Below are 18,665 nucleotides of genomic sequence, written 5' to 3' on the forward strand. Positions count from 1 at the left end.
CAAGTTAGGTTAAAGGGCACATTGGTTGTTATCGAAAAACCTTTTGGTTCCAAGGAGTCCCCCGCCTAGTAACCACGGAAAAAGCATGATCACGGATCCACGCACCTTGTATGTTGACTACCGATTTAAACTGCATGAAGGGGAGGGAGCTTATCGAAAAGGTCGTGTGATTCGCTAGCGTTGGTGTGACAAAGACAGGTGCTGGAGAGGTTCTTCCCGCAGCAGGAGTAGGAGGAGGAGGCAACGGTGTGCGAACGGTAATGTCCCCTGGTGTTTGTGGTGATGATGCTGGTACTTTGGATGAGCGGTGACCTGGGATACGGAGGGAAAACAATGGGTTTATACCTTGAAAAAGCATTCTTGAGTCAGAACCATACCGTGACACAGCTCTCTGGACTTTCTTTGGGTTCTTGAGTAGCCCATTAATGTACACCTCGGTCTCTTTGTGGTCTCTTTTCCGTTTTTGAATTTTGTCTGTGACGATAGCCCATTCTTCTTTGGTTAAGTTTTTCGGGAAGTTCCATCTTCTGAAGTGCCCTTCGAATTGCGCCTTACGTCGGAGACTTAGCTGATAGGCATAACTAGAACAGGGTGGATGGCAGTCGGAGCTTACGTCGCAGTGAATTGATATTTCGTCTTCATCTCTTCCATGACCTTTTCCAGACTCTGATCTTCAATCAGGTACAACGTGCAAATCGTGTCCCTAAAGGAATCCCATATGGGATCGGTGGCATGCACGTCGGCATTCAAACCAGGCATCTTTCTAACCTTTGGAGACAAATATGAGCTGAAGGAGGTTGGATGATGGTCAGTGTTGTCTAATCTTCACTTCTCGGGGGTTGGAGGTGAGAAGTGGGATAAAATGGAAGAAGCCTTGTCCTTGCCTTATATAGGGCTCCCGTGTGCCACGGTTCCTTCTGTCCTCCCCAGGGGCTGAGATGCCGCTAGGAGGAACGATTCTGTGTGTAGCTCTACTTGGTAGTTTTGCCTTGCGCCACTCACATTGGGGGCGTCGTCTGATTGGATGCGTCCAAAATCTTTTGTGCCCAAGTTGCCTTGCATTAGCGCCGAAGGCGTCCTCCCAAAATCTGGTTGCTACCCCTCTCGTGTCATGGGCGGGATTGCCTCAGGACAGCAACTCGCACAGGGATTAGTTAGCCGAATGGGCGTGGAGGACGATTATTCGGGGATATTACATGTAAGTATATACATACATACGCCTGTGCGTGACTTGATTGAATCAAGTCAATTCGAATCGTCGCATCTCCCCGATCTGTCCGTCGAATTACAGTTTTGACGCAATGTAAAGATCCTCCTCCGTTTGGAATCCTTGAGGCGGCTGCAATTGGGCTACCGTAAACAACCAGGTCACACGCATCGACGGCGACATACTACTACAGTTTCGAGGTCACCCGCTGCCAATTCCAGGCTTATCGCGGACGTCGGTCCCCCGTAAGAAAGAAGAATATGGATAGTTCAGGAGCAGAAGCTCAAAAGAGCATCATCCTCGACCTACCAGCATCTTTCGAGGTCAAAGTGGAAGATGTCATTTCTTTCAGCTTCGAGGACGAGGAGCTTGAGAAAACCGCCGCAGCCCACACTGGTGCAGGGATCCTCCTCGTGGCCAAAATATGTGACGCCCTGCTGAGTTGGGGCGGCTGCAGTGACGGAGACGTCCGTAACGTCACAGACCTCACCGCAAGGAACTTGATCACTTGCGAATCAGCACACGTCGAAATCGAGGACGAGATGAACATCGACGAGCACAGCAACAGCAGGGGCAAGGGGATGGGGGTTCCAGCAAAGACGGTCGAGTCCATGCTCAAAGGACTCCTTGATCCTAACGTCCCGCGGTCAAAACACCTGCACATCAACTCCAATGAACCCGTCTTGCTTGTCAATTTCGAGCAACTTCTCCACCCGGAGAACAGGGATTGGGTCAACGATGTGATTGACACAACGGTCCTGCAGCTTCAACAGCAGTGGAACATCTGGCCCGTTCGTGTATATGCCCATGCCAACCCGCTCACGCCACGAAAAATAGCTGGGGGTGGCGGGGCTACTCGCCGTGGCGATACCCTTGGAGATGCATTTTCCATAACATTGCTGAATGTGGTAAATACAGACATTGGTGGCCCGAGTATGCCCCAGCTACTCGACGCGCCATGTGATGCTGCTGAGTGGAACGGGTATGTGAGGAGGGAGGTATGGAGGGGACGAGAAGTCGTGGTTCGTGAGGAGGGCGAGGGAAATTGGGGTCAGCAGGAAGTTGCTGCTGTGGATGCCGATAATGCGTCCGAACGATCTTTTAGGAGTGAGAATGATGACGACGATGACAAGTCTGTGGGCTCAGACGCCCTCAACTTGGTGAATTCGAAGAGCCCAAGGCAGCCTGATTCGCCAGAACAGGAGGATGGAACAGCCGCTCAGCACGCGGAAGTAACTCCGAAGACAGGTGCTCGTGAAGATACTCCTCTCTTAACCCACCTCGAGGAGGATCAAGTCCGGGGCGATATGGATGACGGCAATGATAATGATCAGGATGTGGCTCAAGCGACGACCCAGAAGCCGCCACTGCCACAGGAGTTCGAAGTGCCCGAGAGACACATAAAACATCCGACATGGGAACGCCACGATGACGGCACGTCTCTAATCGACCTCATCAGATCCCAGGTGTCCATGATCGTGCCATTCGGGACGGAAGATGCAGGACATGGTGTCGGCGACATCGAGACTGATGTGGCCAAATCGAGGTCAGAGAAGGCCGAGTCATCGTCCCCCAGCGACGAGGAGTTTATCGTCGTTTGAAGTCAAGCTTTCAAATGTGATTTCAAGCTCCGATGTGAGTAATGCATGCCTTTTTGGTCATGCTTGTGTTCAATCACTGATCGAACGACTCCTGCTCGACGACCTGGGACTCCTCCCATTCTCAGAAGCCGTCCCGTTTCTTTCCATATCTTCCACATCTTCCATACCCTCATTCTCATCTCTTTTCTCGCCATTTTCCTCCTCTTCCATGACATCCAGTTCCGCCTGCATTGGACTAACCCGCTCATCCAACTGTTCCAAATCCTCCAACAACTGCCTAGCAGGCAATTTCCATAAACTTGTCCCGCACACTCGATCCTTCGTGAGCAGATTGTCCACGAACTCGTCCATGTGTATCAAGACATAAGATTCCTTCCTCCTCTGCCTTAATTTTCTCGAATCCTCCAGAAACGGTTCCAAGGTCTTGTAAATGTCTGCAGGCTCGAACGTCAAGCGGACATAGAATGCCGCTAACGCTCTCAGATATTTCCACTCCTCTCCTCCATTTTGTAGGTATTCGAGCACAATCTCTCGGTCGGGGACGAGCGTCAGGAGTTTAAATGCGAGGCAGATGAAGGGCGTGGGTTTCATAGCTACGCCATATGTACCGCCAATGTAGCTGAGTTCGACGGCTCGATCGCACAAGGTGGCTGCGTTCAGACCAAAACACTGTTCTTTCCAGTAAAGGGAGTCGGTGATGCGGTCGCGCATGGCTGTCTCTAGGAGGAGAGCAGGATTTTGCCCTCGTACCAGCGGACCGCTGTAGCCGCGATTATCGAGGGTGTTGGAGGCATCGGCGCGGTGCGTCATTGTAGCTCTTTGTTCAAGGATGGGACAAGGGATAGCAGGAGTCTAGTTGTCTTTAGCACCTTTGATATTGCGCGGAGAGTGAGCGGCGTGAGTGAGTGAGTTCGGCGCATGCAAAAATGTTACCCGCTCGGACTTGCAAGGCTGGCAGCAACGTCACAGAGCCAACGAGGCTGAAAATGCTCGTGACTCGCCCCTTTTCGGATTAGCGTGATTCCTCCCTGTACTCACATCTGACGAGCCTGGTTCCCTCTTCAGCCTCACCAGCCTCATTTCAGCCTCAATTGAGCACGCACGGAGCTACCAAAACAAATAGGCACCAGTGGGGGCTTAATCTATCCAGTTATGTAGCTCCTCCAGTGATCGGCTCCGGCTTTACCGAGTACCCAGTACTTCTCAGCTCGACATAGCCCCACACAGCCACAATCAAGTATGGCGGCATCCTCCCATATATCCCACGATGCGCCCAACAGGGCTTCTTTGGTTCGTGTCGTGCAACGTATTCTGCTCTGATTTCACAGATGGTTGACCCAGTGAGTGCGATTGGTGCGGCAGGGAGCGTCCTGCAATTCCTCGACTTCGCTGCAAAGGTGGTAACAAAAGGGAATCAAATCTATCGTACTCGTGATGGGCTCCTGCAGGAGCACCAGGATCTTAATCTCGTCACCTCAGACCTCTTGTTGATGAAAACGAAACTCGAAAAGCTCCATCCAGATGAGACAATACCCGACCAACTGCTGTCTGCTTCCGTGGAACTAGCCCGGCAACTCCTAACAAGACTCAATCAAGCCCAGGCGCAAGGCAGATTACGAAGATGGAAGAGCCTTCGCCAAGCAGTCAAATGTGTCTGCTCAAAGAAGGAAGTAGACGACATGGCAAATCGATTGGCAATGTTTCGCGACCAGATTACGTTACGCTTAATGACATCCGTGAGGTGAGCTAGTCGCCTCCTCAACTCAGTGTCTACGAGGCTAACGTGGAAAGCACGGAAATCAACCGAAACCTGCTGTGCCAGACAGAAGCAACAAGAAAGATTGGACAGCAGGAAAAGGCACTCTCGTCAATCCAAAACAGCATCGGTCAAATTAAATCCCAGGTCGAGGATGTGGCCCAAGTGGTAGGAAGAGAACACCTTGTCACGAACGAGTTTGTCAGCACGTCTCTTGACAATGCAACAACAACACTCACGAAGCTCATCGAAGAATACGGCTTGAATTTGCAAAGAACACTTGAGTACCTGCAGACTTTAAGCCCACCGCAAAACTTACCAGAAAAGGCCACAAAGCCATCCAACAACCCAGAAACCACCGAGATAGCCATATTACGAAGCTTCGCATATCAAAGCATGAATGTCCGCACAGAGGCGGTCGCTGCTGCCCACGCCGAGACCTTCCAATGGCTATTTCTGGGTTCAGAAGACGTCGAGCGACCATGGGATGACTTCATCGAATGGCTCGAAACTAAGAAAGACATCTATTGGATAACTGGTAAAGCTGCGAGCGGGAAGAGTACCTTGCTCAAGTATATCCTGCAAAACGAGAATACTCGACGAGGATTAGAACTGTGGGGAGGCGGTTCAGAAGTTGTGATAGCCAGCTTCTTCTTTTGGTCGCTCGGGAACAGCATGCAGAGATCGCAGTGTGGCCTATTACGGTCACTAATCTATAATATCTTGCAGCAAAGGCCGAGTATGATCAGCCAGGTGCTTCCAAGTCTGTGGCAACAACTGCATCGCCAGCCGCTAGATTTCTTCAGATCATTGGGATCAGCGTGGCATGCGTGGTCCGTCAGCGAGCTCAGGGATATTTTGACCACACTAATCACCCAGAACGAAAGTCTGCTCAAATTCTGCTTGTTCATTGATGGCTTGGATGAATTTGACGGCGATCACCGCGAAATCGCCGACTTTTGCTGGCAACTATCCCAATTTCCGCACGTCAAGATTTGTCTTTCCAGTCGTCCTCTTATGGTATTCGAAGAGGCGTTTAGCAGCTACTCTCATCTTCGACTGCAAGATTTGACTCGGAAAGACATCGAAAGATACGTATTCGACAATCTTTCAGATCATCCAAGGTCCAAGGTGTCACATGATCTTTCTTCGCAGATTCTATCCCTGACAGATGAAGTGGTCAAGCGAGCTTCCGGCGTTTTCCTGTGGGTGGTATTGGTTGTGAGATCTTTGCGAGCTGGCATGACGAATCACGATTCGCCGTCTGACCTTCAACAACGTCTAAATGAGTTGCCGCTGGAGCTTGATGGGATGTATTCCATGATCCTCGAGAAAATCGAACCTCATTTCTACCGACAGCAGGCATGCCGTTTACTACAGTTGATGTATCACGCCAGAGGCTCACTTTCAATGCTGGAACTGTCATTTGCAGACGACCCCGATACAGAGATCCCCTCCAATCGCGATTTCTTCGCCATGTCTCCAGTTGGGCTCCAAGATCGAATTACTACAACAGGCGCTCGTTGCAAAAGCCGTTGTGGAGGCCTACTCGAGGCTGTTCCGTCTTCAAGATCGAGCGGACCGGGACGTCATGAATTTTGCCCGGATGTTAACTTTCTCCATCTGACCGTCCGGGAGTTCCTCGAGAAGCCTGAGGTATGGTGTCTTCTGTTACGCAATACCTCGGAAACTGACTTCGACGCAAATCGGGCATTACTTCGAAGCTCTATTGTAATGTTCAAACTTTATCAGAGCTCTCCAGCAGTCGAAAACGCCGGCTTTGGGGATAGGTGCACTTCCATGAACTCTCATTTTGACAACTCTATATTCTATGCTCGCCAAGCGGAGGCTAGCGGTGGACGACCATTATTAACTCTGACAGATGAGATCAAGAGTCTCGGTCAGCACTCTCTCTACGCTGAGAAATCAGGTCCATCTCAGCCATTTGTTGAGTTTTTGGTATCTAACGGTTTAGCTCTCTCTGTGAAAGCTAAATATGGTTCAAGGCTCCTCCAACTTGACCGGGCGTCTTCACGGCCTCTGCTTCAAAGTGCCCTAAAGAATTTCAACAATATCCCTCGACTCGCCCCATCGATGATAGCTCTTCTTTTGCAGGCTGGCCTGGACCCAAATCGGCGGCTGTCCCGGAGCAGCCATACCGTATGGACTGATTTCCTGATCTCGGTTGGCAAGGAAACAACAGGCGCAGATTGGACTGACCGGAAATCCGAGCTTCTCAGACCCTGTCTTGATATTTGCGAGCTATTTCTGCTTTACGGAGCAAACGAACGGCTTGACGAGGGTCATATGATAGGACAGTGTCGCTGCCAGGAAGGTGGTGATTCGATTTGGCATCGAACGGGAGGGAGCTCTGGCAAAGCATTGTTTCAGATGCTGCTGTCTCTCCTCCCAAATGACAAAGCCAAACATTTAGAGAACCTCAGAAACCAAGCACAGAGGGCTGATTCTTGTCGAACGATGCCGGGACAATACTCTGTTGGTCTCCAGCAAGGACCACAAGTCGATAACAATGATCCTCGCTTACCAGATACCTCTTCTCAGGAATTTCGACCGGTCACGATTCAGCGACGATGGAAGGAAGGGTCACCATATGATCCCCGGCGGAAACAATGGTCATCACACGAGCCTCGTTGGAATCAAGACGTTCGTTTGCGGCACGGTAGGGGTTTTGATCACAGATCGGAGTGGAGCTCTCGGCCATGGAGAACCGAACAGCGGGCTCCAATGCAGTCCGAGCATTTCAGTCCACACCAAGCCAGCGACAGACATCAACAGAACTATATGCTTCCGCGACCTCGACAGCCCCTCTTTGTCTCCAACGATTCACGAAACGGAGTTCGCGACAAGAGCGATCATCAGCACAGGGGGTTTGAGGAAGCCTCAACTGTCTCGAACCCAGGACGAGTGTCCTCTCCTGGAGGGACGAGAAAACGAGGCAGATCTCCAGGCTTTTACGAAGTGGGGGCTCGCCAATCCAAGCGTCGGTGGTTATAAACATGTAAATTTCAAGACTTGGGGGATTTTCTTGTGTTTGATATTGGGAGAGTAGGCTGAAGCAATCTCTCTGCCCGCGAAGTCCTACAAAATTTGGCACAAACGACAGGAAACCGACGCTTGTTAGTCGTCAAAGTGGCGGAGCGGGGGGAGTTGAGGTAGAATCTTGAAGAAAACGTCAGGCCGTGTAGAAGTAATGGCCAGCATTGCGGATCTTCCACATCTTTTCAGGTGCCGACCCTCCAGAAAGTATGTTCACCAGGACCAGCCAGTGTTGGGAGGAGTTTAAAGAGTTGTGGAAGGGGATGCATTTGGACTTGCTGGCCCTAGCCTGATTACACATGATAAAGCGTGCGGCGTTTGCGCTTTGCAGAATCTCACCTTGATGGGTATCTCGGCCGCTCTGACTGTGGACATTTTGCAATCAATGGATGTTGATGATTGTGTCTCAACGACGAAATCACACCGACAGCACTGCATCTCTTCCATCATCTTCGTAGCGCTCATTGCAGGCTTTGTTATGGCCAGCGACTTCACTGCAGCCCTCATCGTCATCATCCTCGTCAAAGTTCTCACTACCTTCGTCATCGCTGCTTTCGAATTTTCACTTGCAAGAATAGATTCCATACTTGAACGAGGCCGCAAGATCATTTCAGATCTTGCTTCATGCTCGTGGTGATGGGATAAGCTTTTGACAGCTTCGTGCTGCGTTGGATGAGCGCTCAGGCACCAGTGTCGATACTGACATTTCGAGTTTGATTCCTGACTATACCGAGCAGGAAGGAAGACTCCAGCGCCAGTTGGTTTCCGGTTGTGATGGCCTGGTGGAGGTCCAAGGGTTGGTCCGTTGCCTGTGTTTAATGTGTTATTGCTGATCACAACCTAGGGGCAGAGTCTATTTTATTCACCAAACAGTCAAAGAATACCTGACTTTTCGTGATAACTTCTTGTCGACTCACCAAAGAATTAACCTTTCGGCGTTTGACCCAGACATTGCTCTTCTGCAGTCGATCGTAGTTCTCCTGCACCTCCGGCTTGACGACGGCTTTCACTGGCAGCTGGATGCCAATGACCTTATAGAGCGTGCGATTGAACATGCGTCTCGGATCCAAGAGAAGTCAGGCAACGCTCTTGTGCTACTCCTTGACAAGTTGGAGTCTTTTGTGCACCGCTTCATTGAAGTAGACAGTCCACATAGCCCCGAGGGAGTTTCAACAGCGTGGAAGAACGAGATGTTCTGGTCAACGCTGCTTCATCCGAAGCCTGGCAGACGGTGCCATTTGTGTACAGAATCCTTCCTGACGTTTGTGACTATAAAGGGTCTTGTCCGCTATGCCGAGTCGAAACTGGCTTCTCCTCATCTCAAGAGTCAGCCCGAATGTCCGCTGTTGATCTACGCAACAATCGGCAGATCGTGGCATGGAATTCCACCGCTGCCAGCAATGGTTAAATCACTCTTGTCTGGTGGTCAAGATCCCAATGCCCCGTTTGAAGAGTCGACAGTTGGGAAGCTGATTTTGCGTCACCTAACCATCGAAAATAACCTAGCAAAGACTGGCAACAACACTGTTCAGGATTGGCTTGAGATCTGCTCGTTGTTCTTGATGCAAGGCGCAGATGCCGATGCACTCTCACATCACGAGTATGAAGACATCACGGAGCGTCTTAAGCCGCGAAGATTTATCCCAGTGGAGCCGTTTAGGGATATGGAGTGAAAAAATTGCATTCGTAGTCATGGCTGTGCAAGGCTAGCTTTGCATAGCGAACGACAGTGAGACCATGGTGTTGGGGGCCCTCCTGCATCCAGGACTGGGAGAAAATTGGAACCAGACTCTATTCTCCAAAAGGCCTTCCTCGAAACTCGTCATACACGACAACCTGGGGAAGCTGTGTGAAGATCATAATTAGGTGCGACTATGGATCATTCAGGAGGTGTTGGTCTGGCTTGTCGGTGAGACAACATATCCCTCCTAGTCCACCGCCATCGATATGGACATGACGTGTGACGATGACGCATTTACCGCGACGATGACCATTCAGAGCACCAACATGGAATATCTTCGCATTCCGAGCAGTTGTCACTCTGCTTGGGCTATCAAGCATAGGACAGAGTGAGCTGAGGAGGCGGGAGAGGTATTGAGTACCTGACGAGGCTGAAAACTGCTCGGAACGCATTCCCCTCCCGGATTAGCGTGACGCCGCCCTGTGCTCGCCCAGATCGCGCGAGTCAGGCGGGACGGGCATCACAGGGTCGGGGGAAGAAGGGCAGCGCGCTAGGGCTGCTAACGATGGCGCGAACTCGGCCTGTGGGGAGATGGACATGATTCTCGCTTCGTCCTCGCCTCTGCGTCTTCGGCGGCCATGGACCCTACCCGCTGCCTTCCCGGATCCTTGCAAGATCGGCCCTCATCGCCAAGGCATCGCTACCCTACCTTTTCCTCGGCCATGGCGTACAACTACCTATTCCGCCACACGACTGGATTGTTTCTGCCACTCCCACTGGCCCGCTCCAGGGTGTCAAGGCTGATGTCAAGGTCTGGGTGACAGCTGGGTATAAGGAGCGGTAACGAGTCCTTCCGCTTGTGCTAACATAGGATTAATGTAGGTGTAAGAAAACAAGCAATTGGTGAGCAAAGTCCATATAGTTAGCAACCGTGAAGTTCGCAACGGCCTTATCAATCACGCTTAATAAAGCATAGCCAACTCAGTCTCGAACCGACCATGCCTCATACTCTTTCAGCACTGTTTCTGACAGCAGCCCATCATCGCATTCTCTATCTGAATCGGTTAGACTTTCCGAAGACGGTACACGCGCAATCATGTTGTACGACGACCTCGGGACGGCGGCTTGGCTGGTGGGTGGCAACGGCAGAGAAGCGGCAGCCTCGCCAGCAGCTTCACGACGCCTTGCCAGCTCTTGCCTTCGCTTTTGCTGTCTTGACGCTGCACGCATTCGTCAGTCTCCGGTATCGAGAGGGAAACATAACGCAAGAGGAATCCTTACCGTTTCTCTCGTTCTCCACGATAAATCTGCGCGGGAAGCCGCTGATGGGGTAGTCGCATGTGTGGACTTTGCTCGGCGTTGAGCTAGGTTGTCTGAGCCGAAGAAGGATGTAGACTGGATCTTCGCGATCCTGGATCTCAATTTCCGTATTGAAGGTTCCCTCGAAGACTTTGCGAGTGTACATGTCGTCGAGAAACTTTTTGTCGAGATCGAGGAGCTGCGTCACCTTTTAGCTCGGCGGCCTTGCGAAAAGAGATGTGCATCAAGTTTTCAAGGGAAGTGGTACGTACTGTAAATTCTTCCAGGGACGTTAGACTCTTCTTCACCACAAAGGTGGGAACAAAGTCCCCAATGATGTGATTTTGCAGAAATTCAGCTAGGGTTTTGATGCTCTGGTCCTGGTGGACGAGTTTGCATTGGATATGACCTTTTTTTGAACTCATTAACTACCTCCTTCCAAGTCGCTTTGACTCACCTGTGCAGACAAAGACCCGGTTTTGTCTATCGCCATGGAGGTGAGACTCGTCCTTTTTGAAATAGAAGGTGCTGGCAACAAGCGCGTTCGCAATTTCAATAATATCCCTAGCCAGTGGAGGTTGTCTGAGCAGCTTATACACTTTTCGTTGAAGCCTATTCACATCCCAATTTGCATCTAATGGCGGAGGCTTTTCTCTGAGGTCAGGGTTGATGCGGACATAACGGGACGCAAATTCCGTTGCCCACTGTTCACCGACTGTGTCGCGGTAGAATTCATGCCAGGACCATTCAGTATCAAGGATATTGTCGATTTTGTCAACCTGGATGACCGGGATTAGAAGATCTACCAACCTGTGGCAGAATCAGCATGGACCAGTGACACTTACTAGGACGCTGAAGTAATTTTTGATGCCTTTCCAGGCTCGATACTTTTTTCGGGAGTCCTGAGATCCTTCCTTTTGCTGCATTCTTCTCAATTGGTCCTCCCTGGAGTGACCAGAAAGTCTGTTTAGTTTCTGGCTCATCTCTGCTGCATGTTGGCCCGTACCGAGTGAGAGGAATATATCCGGATGGCGCGATTCGACATCTGGCCATAGCAACCTCCGCTCCCTTTTCGCGACAACCACTGGATTATTGTGATTGATAGCCCCATCAAGGTAAGTCCTTCCACGCCTCACAAAAGGTTTGAAGTATGACGGAGCAGCCGAGGTTGCCGCGGCAGCTTCCCAGACACGAAAGGCTTCATTCGGTGCGCTCGCGGTTTCCAAAGTGTATCCAGGATCAGAAGTTTCCTGTCGGTTGTAGTTGGCCATGATTAAAGATCGGTTGCCAGTACCTGAAGTAGACACCACAGCTACCTTCGTGGCGTATCTAGCGGCATTACCTTTTCCCCCAAACAGAAGGTGGTTATGAAAGGACTCTTGCAGAACTTGATGCAGGGGTGTGGTTTTGTACTTGCTCCCGTGGTTTAAGGTCGCCAGTTTCTCGAAGATTGTATCTGCGAATTCCCTCTCTGTGAATGCTGTTTTGCAAAGAGCCGTGAACTTATGTGTGCATTTAGAAACGGGCCACTGGGCTGCAACCAGGCCGAGAGCGATGATGCCACCGGTGCTAACTGCGTCAGGACTCTCAGAAAGGACTAGGGCTAGTTTACTCACCTTGTTCCCACAATCAGATCGAATAATTGTTGAATCTGAATGCCGTGAGTTGAATGGTAGTTGTTGATGCAATTCTCGATCGCACGCAAGATCTCAAGCTCCACAGCCCCACGAATTCCCCCGCTAGCCACTGATGTTAGCTTCGTATGAGAGGTTGCAGAGATACTCACCCGTCCAGACACAGAATTCTCAGGCCTGCGAATTCGGGCTTTTTGATTATTTTCCAGTTCATGGACCTCTTTCCTCGATGCAAAGGGCAGCTTCCGACAAGAGTGATAAGGTCGTCTTGTTCCTCTCCGTGTTCTCGAATGCAAGAGCCGCAGAGGATGTGGCCGCATTCGAGTGCATGTTCAGGAGTCGCCATGAGACATCGAAAGCAGCTTACACAGCTAATAAAATCCCGTGAAGATTTGATCTGGGATGAGAAGAATTCGGCGAGTTTTTCTTCGTGTAGTCGTGAGACTAGTTTCATGTCTGTCGAAACGGAGACTTCCTGGTTGTTGGAAAGATTTGTCCGAGCTTGTCCCTGGAATGGATACCTTGTGCGAAGCTCTTTTATAAAAGTGCTATTGAGCGCCTTCAGATTGTCTTCGATCTTCTTGATCCAGACCTTCTCATATGAAGAAGCTATAAGTGAAGACCTGTATGGTCCAATCTCTCTCTTACCCCTCTCATTCTGGTGTCCCTTGTCGTGGGCGGACTTGACGTTACAGCAGTGAGGAATTTTCTTGCTTGCGTATTCGCAAGACATAATGTCGTTGCAAAATCTATATAAGGCAGTCCTGCAGAATGGGGCGTAGTTTTTTGCGAAGTAATCAATCACGGGACCTGTAAAACCAGTAATGAGAATCTTCGCCGCACGAAGAACAGCACCGACTTACCCTGCAAGTTGTTCCGGACGTAGTCCAACAGAATGCACGACGCTATCAGCGAACACAGACCCCCGAGAAGTATTTTCGGTTGGAGACGCTCGTGACGGGTGCTTTCGTGGATGGTTCTTGCCAACGTCAAAATATGATCGCTAAAATCGTGGGCAATGAGTTTATTACGAGTGGACACCGTTCTGAAGTCAAACGGTGTTTCAATGTCGTTGGCAAAATGCTCGAAGCCCGCTTGTAGGTATTGCTGCAAGTCGTCGGCGTTGGCCAGCCGTCGCTTTATGCTTTTCTCGTAGTGTGCGGTTTGACAGACTCTGATGATTTCCTCTCGGAGTTGCAAGATTTGCTTGTTGATCAAGTTGTACGTTTCAGAGCTCTTCGCAGGGATGCGAATTACGCGTACCGATCGGTAGTAGCATTTGAGCAACTCACGGGCAGACAAGCTGCGGCAATCACTTTCGGAAGCAAAATTCCTCGCGAGCTCTCTGAGATCATGGCCAGAAGTTGTGATACCTTGGACGTCTCGGAAAAAGCTCCTCGTCGCATCTTCAATTGTCCATCTCTCTTCTTTACCAGCCACCTCAACAGCGTTGAGCACAACTATGGCGCTGGGCAGAATCGGTTGATTCAGCGACTTCTCAACACTGCGCTTTGCAAAGTCGACGAGGTATTTGTAAGTGATGTGGAGTTGGCTTGCGTTTTGTAAGTGGGGAATCCTCGTGAGTGAAATAAACTTACTTGGGATTTCTCTGGACAAAAACAATAGCGTCGGAGAAAGTATAGAGAAACCTAGGGTAAAGATTGGTGACGGCATATTCTCGAGTCCCCTTAACCGGATCGTTGGCCTTTGTCCATTGAATGGGAACAGACCTCCCAGCAAGTCTCATTTTTAGTTTGTTTTGCCCGCTTGCCTCTTTTGCTGTTTTCCTGGAATGGGACGGATCTTCTGCAGCAAAAGGGATCTTCTCACCGGCGTTCAAGCCCTCACAGTCAGCATAAAGGATAGGTATTGCGACCTCCAGATGCTCTGGGTCAGCATATAGGTGTACGCCTTCAGACGTGGCCGTTCCTTCATTGGCTCGGGAGCCCGGGACAGGAGTATGAAAAGAATCTCGACCGGGATCGGTGGACACCAAACCGCCATGAGACACGAGCGCTTTCACGATTGTACTTTTGCCAGCATCTAACCAATGTCAGGGAACTCCAGATACCAGATCTTCAAGTACTTACATGTGTCTCCAATGAAAGAGACTAGTTTCGGGTATCTGGCAGCGCCGCCGAGTGGCCGACTTTCCATCATCATTTGGCCATAACGGCCAAAGTCACAAAATTCGGATTTTCTACCCCCCGAGGATTTGACGACTCCAAACCACCTTGAGTCCTGGTCTTTGACATGCAAATTTCTAACCTCTTGAGGATCCATTGGCGGTTCCAGGATTGAGCGTATCATCAATATCGTGGCTCTGTCTTCTTTGGTATGAACACAACCACCAAGGCCCGGAGTTTTTGCTTTGTGAGCAGCCTGTCGTGGCCAGCATCCATCGCAGAATGAAATGCCGGTGCAGGCTGAACAAAGCCAGACTTTCACATTCGTTTGCTCACAGTCTGCGCAAGCATCGCCGTTCGCCATGGCGTCGATCAATCAAATGAAGGCTTGAGTTGAGGGTCCCAACTTGACGCTCAGAGATTGCTGGTGCAGGAGCAGGGAGTTGCACACAGTCAGATATATAAGTTTGCTCGGCAGACGGAGCATAGTGAAATTTGAAAGCCAGGCTTCAGCCTCACCTTGCACATGGGCTCAATGGATGCCATCTCTTTTTTTCACAAATAGAACCCGGCATTGTGACCGGGTGTGAGACAAGCCAGCAGCTACTACGGCCGAGTCTAGTCGTTCCCTGGCATCAGGTCACCTGCTCATTGCTCACGAAAAAGTGTCCAAGAGCAGTGGCGCAAACAGTACACGTACTACCCGTACCGAGAGGGCATCAAGGTTTGAGCCGCATTGGCATGCGGCGCTCGCTTTGCCATCATTTGCAAGGATGATCCTAGGCCCTCGTATCCGTGTAATCGAGGGACTGGCATGGCTTCAACCGGCCTGATGCAGATGCAGCTGAACACCAGAGATCTTCTCCCGATATCGAGCTAACAGGGCGGCCGGCAGCGGAGCTTGTAGCTTTTATTTTGGCGCAAAGGGTCAGGTCGAAAGGTCCTTGCGTGGGATTAGTTGTTCAGTTGGCTCTCCATCTTTGTTTTTTGGGGGCGGTTTCTCGGAGCAGATCCGGAACTACGGTTCGGTAGGCACTATTTGAGAGGGCTGAGCCCATGGCGGCGCATACTCGTATTGGTCGTATACTAGTAAAATTCGAGTCATTGGGTTGGAGGAGCACACAGGCGAATAGGAGCAGAACGGAATATGAAGCAAGGAATATCAGCAAGTAACGTGACCCTAAAAGCGGCGTCATCGGCGCCAAGCCTCGTGAGGTCTGTCGGGCCGCCAAGATCAGACTCCCGTTGTCCCTCACGACGGGGCTGTAAACACGTAACTTGTACTGCATGATCAGTTTCCCTGCACACGAGGCTCATCCGGATCTATCTGAGAAAAGCAAACCAAAAGAACAAATTCACCAGCATAGACCCAAGGAAACTCAACTCTGAAGTTAAAGTCGATTGAGAAACTTCCTCGTACCACGACCGCGGAATCAACCAGCTGCATGAACGTATCTGTTAGTCGGATCACGGACTGGTCCCTGCAGGGCAATGGTCCTCCTTACATCTTCGACCGTCTCGGTCATCATTTCTAGTGGAGTGGTCTGCATGTTCACATTCCTGCTATTCCTCTCGGGATACGTGCTACAACAGCAGTCTGTACGATCCATACAAGAAGCCATTCGGCGACCGCCTGAACGAAGGCCTGTGCCAACTTTGCCCCCTCGGTTTCAGCATCAAGACAATGACACTGTTCCGACCGTGTTGGAACAGCCTCGAGATGGCTCGCAGCCCGTTGTGGTGGTCGAGAGTAACCGAAGACCGGGAAGCGACGGTGGAGTGTTGAACTCGGTCCAAGTGCCAGTAATTATCCAGGACCAGAATCAAGCCCCCTTGGACTCCGCTGCAGAACTGTCAGACTTAGCTTTGGGAAACAGTGCGTCGCCCCAACGCATCGCGTACATGTTTGCCCTTCTTGAACCACATCATCTCTGCTCCGCTCTCCTCTTCGCGAAACAGCGGCGGTTATCATCTCGATTGTCCAAAGAACCGTCAATTATACTCCTGTATCCATCAACTTGGGAGTCCGAGTTTTCCGCGCTTCATACATCAACCTTGAGCTTCATGCGCGAAATCCAGGAACTCTACAACCTCGTTTACCACCCAGTGAGGATATACGACGCATGGGATGTTAGATCGCAACTTCTTGGGGAGCTGCAATGGGGCAGATGGGATTATGATCAAGCACTGTACTTGCGTTCGCCAGGAATGGTGCTTGACAGTCGGGCGCTGGACGCCGCATTGACGTCTCTCGACATAAGAAAGACATGGGCACCGTTAAATCCATCCTCGGGAGATAATCCGGAGCTCCTCCTTATCACTCCCAGGGGTCTTCAGAGTCCGAGGAGGGAGACAAAGAAGTTGGTGTATTCTGTTGCCGCAAACAATCCCGATGTACGAGAACCGAGGCAAGAAACCGCCTATGTATTGCTTGATAACCATGGTTTGGGCGATGAGGAAGACAATGGATGGTACGGCGAGATCAAGCGGAGGTTCGACCAAGGAACGGGCACTGTTTGTGGAGGTAGCGGGCTGTTGGAAGACAGCTTGAAATTGGAGCTGAAAAGAATTCTGTAGATTATAAGCACGAGCGGCCATTTGACTACGGGAGTAATGATTCATCAAGGGATAGAAACGCCAAATACCATCATTCCATATGAGACGTTTGATACCCTCACCCGTTCCAGCATCCGATGTCAACTCGTTGCTTTGCATGAGCGTCGACAGCCACCGCTACTCTTTGCAATCATTCTTGACCAAGCAGATTCTCATCATAACCCAACCTTGGAAGAGCCACACGACGTGATGCCATGCCACCGCAACAAGCAACATTGTCCCAAACTCCAACCAATGTAGACCCAAGGCTCCGTAAAAACTGAAGTCTGTGGCAGCCCTGGCATCACATAGAGCGAGCCGGCTCTCGTACAGAGACCGCGCATTCTGTTTGCAGATTTCGTGCACGGCGGCCTTTTTGGAACGAGTATATCGTAGGTAAGGGAAAAGCAGGGCGCAAAATGCTATGACGGAGAAAAGCTGGAGGGCGATGTGAATTGCATTCGGCGTAAGGAATTGTCTGAATGGGTAGGATCCAATTAACGATGCCCCGTCAGACTGCGCAGTAGAGAGTTCTGCGACCTGTTGAGACATCAGCTCTGAGTAAGACGAGTTCGTCTCTGGTATACCATGGCAGGCCTCGCTGCTTCTTCAATTGGCTCATCTTTGGAAGTTGGTTGTCGATGTTGTAGGCCATGCAACACTTGACAGTCGTCTGCCACATCGTCGGTGTCCATGACGGAGATGGTGGTGCGTAGGAAGTCGTCTTGAGCTGTCACGGCGATAAGAATGCGCATCGAGAGTTTGGTCTCTCGTTGATGCTAAGAGAGATGAGTGCACAGCGGTCCGCAAGGTGACGGGGCCAAGGTACAGAGAAAAGTGAGGTGAGGTGAAGCACCTTCCCATGGGCCTGAGCATCCGGAGCTGGTGTTGGCACTGCTTGCCTTCATTCTGCACATTTCACTTTCACTTTCACTTTCACTTTCACCTTCACCTTCACCTTCACCTTCACCTTCGCTTCACTCACATCGTCATTCTCGAAGCACTCTTGACACTCAAACCGCTCTGTCTTGAGGTCTTCGTCTTTGCTCTCCTCAGGGACACCCTGCAAGTCCGCTGGCACCGGCAGACAGCATCTCAGGCGTCATCGAAGGCAAAACCCGGTCTTCGGCTTTCTGGGTTCCGTGGCAGCGTTTTGGCCTCATGACTTGGAAGTTGCATCTGTGTCCACACCCACGACACCAATATCTATTCACAGGTATGCTTATTATACCGCCATTCACCGGACGAGTGTTCGTCAATATGCTCAAAGATACCTAGTAGTTTCGTCTCATAACAGCGTTCCAGCCAAGCCCATACGCTGGGTTTCCAAATACCTGTTACGACCGAGTATGCACAGAGCATCTCAGAGGGCGCCACACCCATTGTTCAAATCGCTCGTTTCAGCGAGCTGGAAACCCTTTACCGGTCAAAATCACGCAAGATAGTGATGGTCGGCAAGGAGCTAGGTAACATTTACAATCGCAATCACACACGGCACTGAGGAAACAGGCTGTGGCGCTGGCAGCCCTTTTGAGTAAGTAGAGGTGAGTGTCGCTTTCTCATGAGGCGCCTGGGACGTGGCAAGCTGAATCGAAAAATACCCAAGTGGCAGGTCGAATGCCTTCGCTGTTGGAACAGAGGTGGCTTTCGTTGATAAGGGGGTTCTGTTTATCGTCGGTAATAGAGGCACTCTGTCCCCTACCTCCGCC

At 50.7% G+C, this 18,665-nt stretch overlaps 6 protein-coding genes across 6 annotated transcripts; 3 read left to right on the top strand and 3 right to left on the bottom strand.

The window, feature by feature from the left end:
• Positions 1-1,467: 1,467 nt before the first annotated feature.
• On the top strand, positions 1,468-2,808 carry A1O5_01901 (uncharacterized protein; the record flags this gene model as incomplete). Its single annotated transcript, XM_007742517.1, has 1 exon — positions 1,468-2,808. The coding sequence occupies one exon, from the start codon at positions 1,468-1,470 to the stop codon at positions 2,806-2,808; it is 1,341 nt and encodes a 446-aa protein (XP_007740707.1).
• A 69-nt stretch (positions 2,809-2,877) lies between these two features.
• On the bottom strand, positions 2,878-3,618 carry A1O5_01902 (uncharacterized protein; the record flags this gene model as incomplete). Its single annotated transcript, XM_007742518.1, has 1 exon — positions 2,878-3,618. The coding sequence occupies one exon, from the start codon at positions 3,616-3,618 to the stop codon at positions 2,878-2,880; it is 741 nt and encodes a 246-aa protein (XP_007740708.1).
• Positions 3,619-4,136: 518 nt separating this feature from the next.
• Positions 4,137-7,579, top strand: A1O5_01903 (uncharacterized protein; the record flags this gene model as incomplete). Its single annotated transcript, XM_007742519.1, has 2 exons — positions 4,137-4,549; positions 4,576-7,579. The coding sequence occupies 2 exons, from the start codon at positions 4,137-4,139 to the stop codon at positions 7,577-7,579; spliced, it is 3,417 nt and encodes a 1,138-aa protein (XP_007740709.1).
• A 3,450-nt stretch (positions 7,580-11,029) lies between these two features.
• On the bottom strand, positions 11,030-14,725 carry A1O5_01904 (uncharacterized protein; the record flags this gene model as incomplete). Its single annotated transcript, XM_007742520.1, has 7 exons — positions 11,030-11,380; positions 11,447-12,170; positions 12,218-12,340; positions 12,388-13,045; positions 13,099-13,787; positions 13,834-14,278; positions 14,326-14,725. The coding sequence occupies 7 exons, from the start codon at positions 14,723-14,725 to the stop codon at positions 11,030-11,032; spliced, it is 3,390 nt and encodes a 1,129-aa protein (XP_007740710.1).
• A 1,127-nt stretch (positions 14,726-15,852) lies between these two features.
• On the top strand, positions 15,853-16,938 carry A1O5_01905 (uncharacterized protein; the record flags this gene model as incomplete). Its single annotated transcript, XM_007742521.1, has 1 exon — positions 15,853-16,938. The coding sequence occupies one exon, from the start codon at positions 15,853-15,855 to the stop codon at positions 16,936-16,938; it is 1,086 nt and encodes a 361-aa protein (XP_007740711.1).
• Positions 16,939-17,094: 156 nt separating this feature from the next.
• Positions 17,095-17,711, bottom strand: A1O5_01906 (uncharacterized protein; the record flags this gene model as incomplete). Its single annotated transcript, XM_007742522.1, has 2 exons — positions 17,095-17,496; positions 17,544-17,711. The coding sequence occupies 2 exons, from the start codon at positions 17,709-17,711 to the stop codon at positions 17,095-17,097; spliced, it is 570 nt and encodes a 189-aa protein (XP_007740712.1).
• Between the last annotated feature and the right edge of the window lie 954 nt (positions 17,712-18,665).

The sequence above is a fragment of the Cladophialophora psammophila genome, assembly GCF_000585535.1.
Source record: "Cladophialophora psammophila CBS 110553 chromosome Unknown aczJe-supercont1.2, whole genome shotgun sequence".
In the NCBI taxonomy this organism is placed as follows: Eukaryota; Fungi; Ascomycota; class Eurotiomycetes; order Chaetothyriales; family Herpotrichiellaceae; genus Cladophialophora; species Cladophialophora psammophila.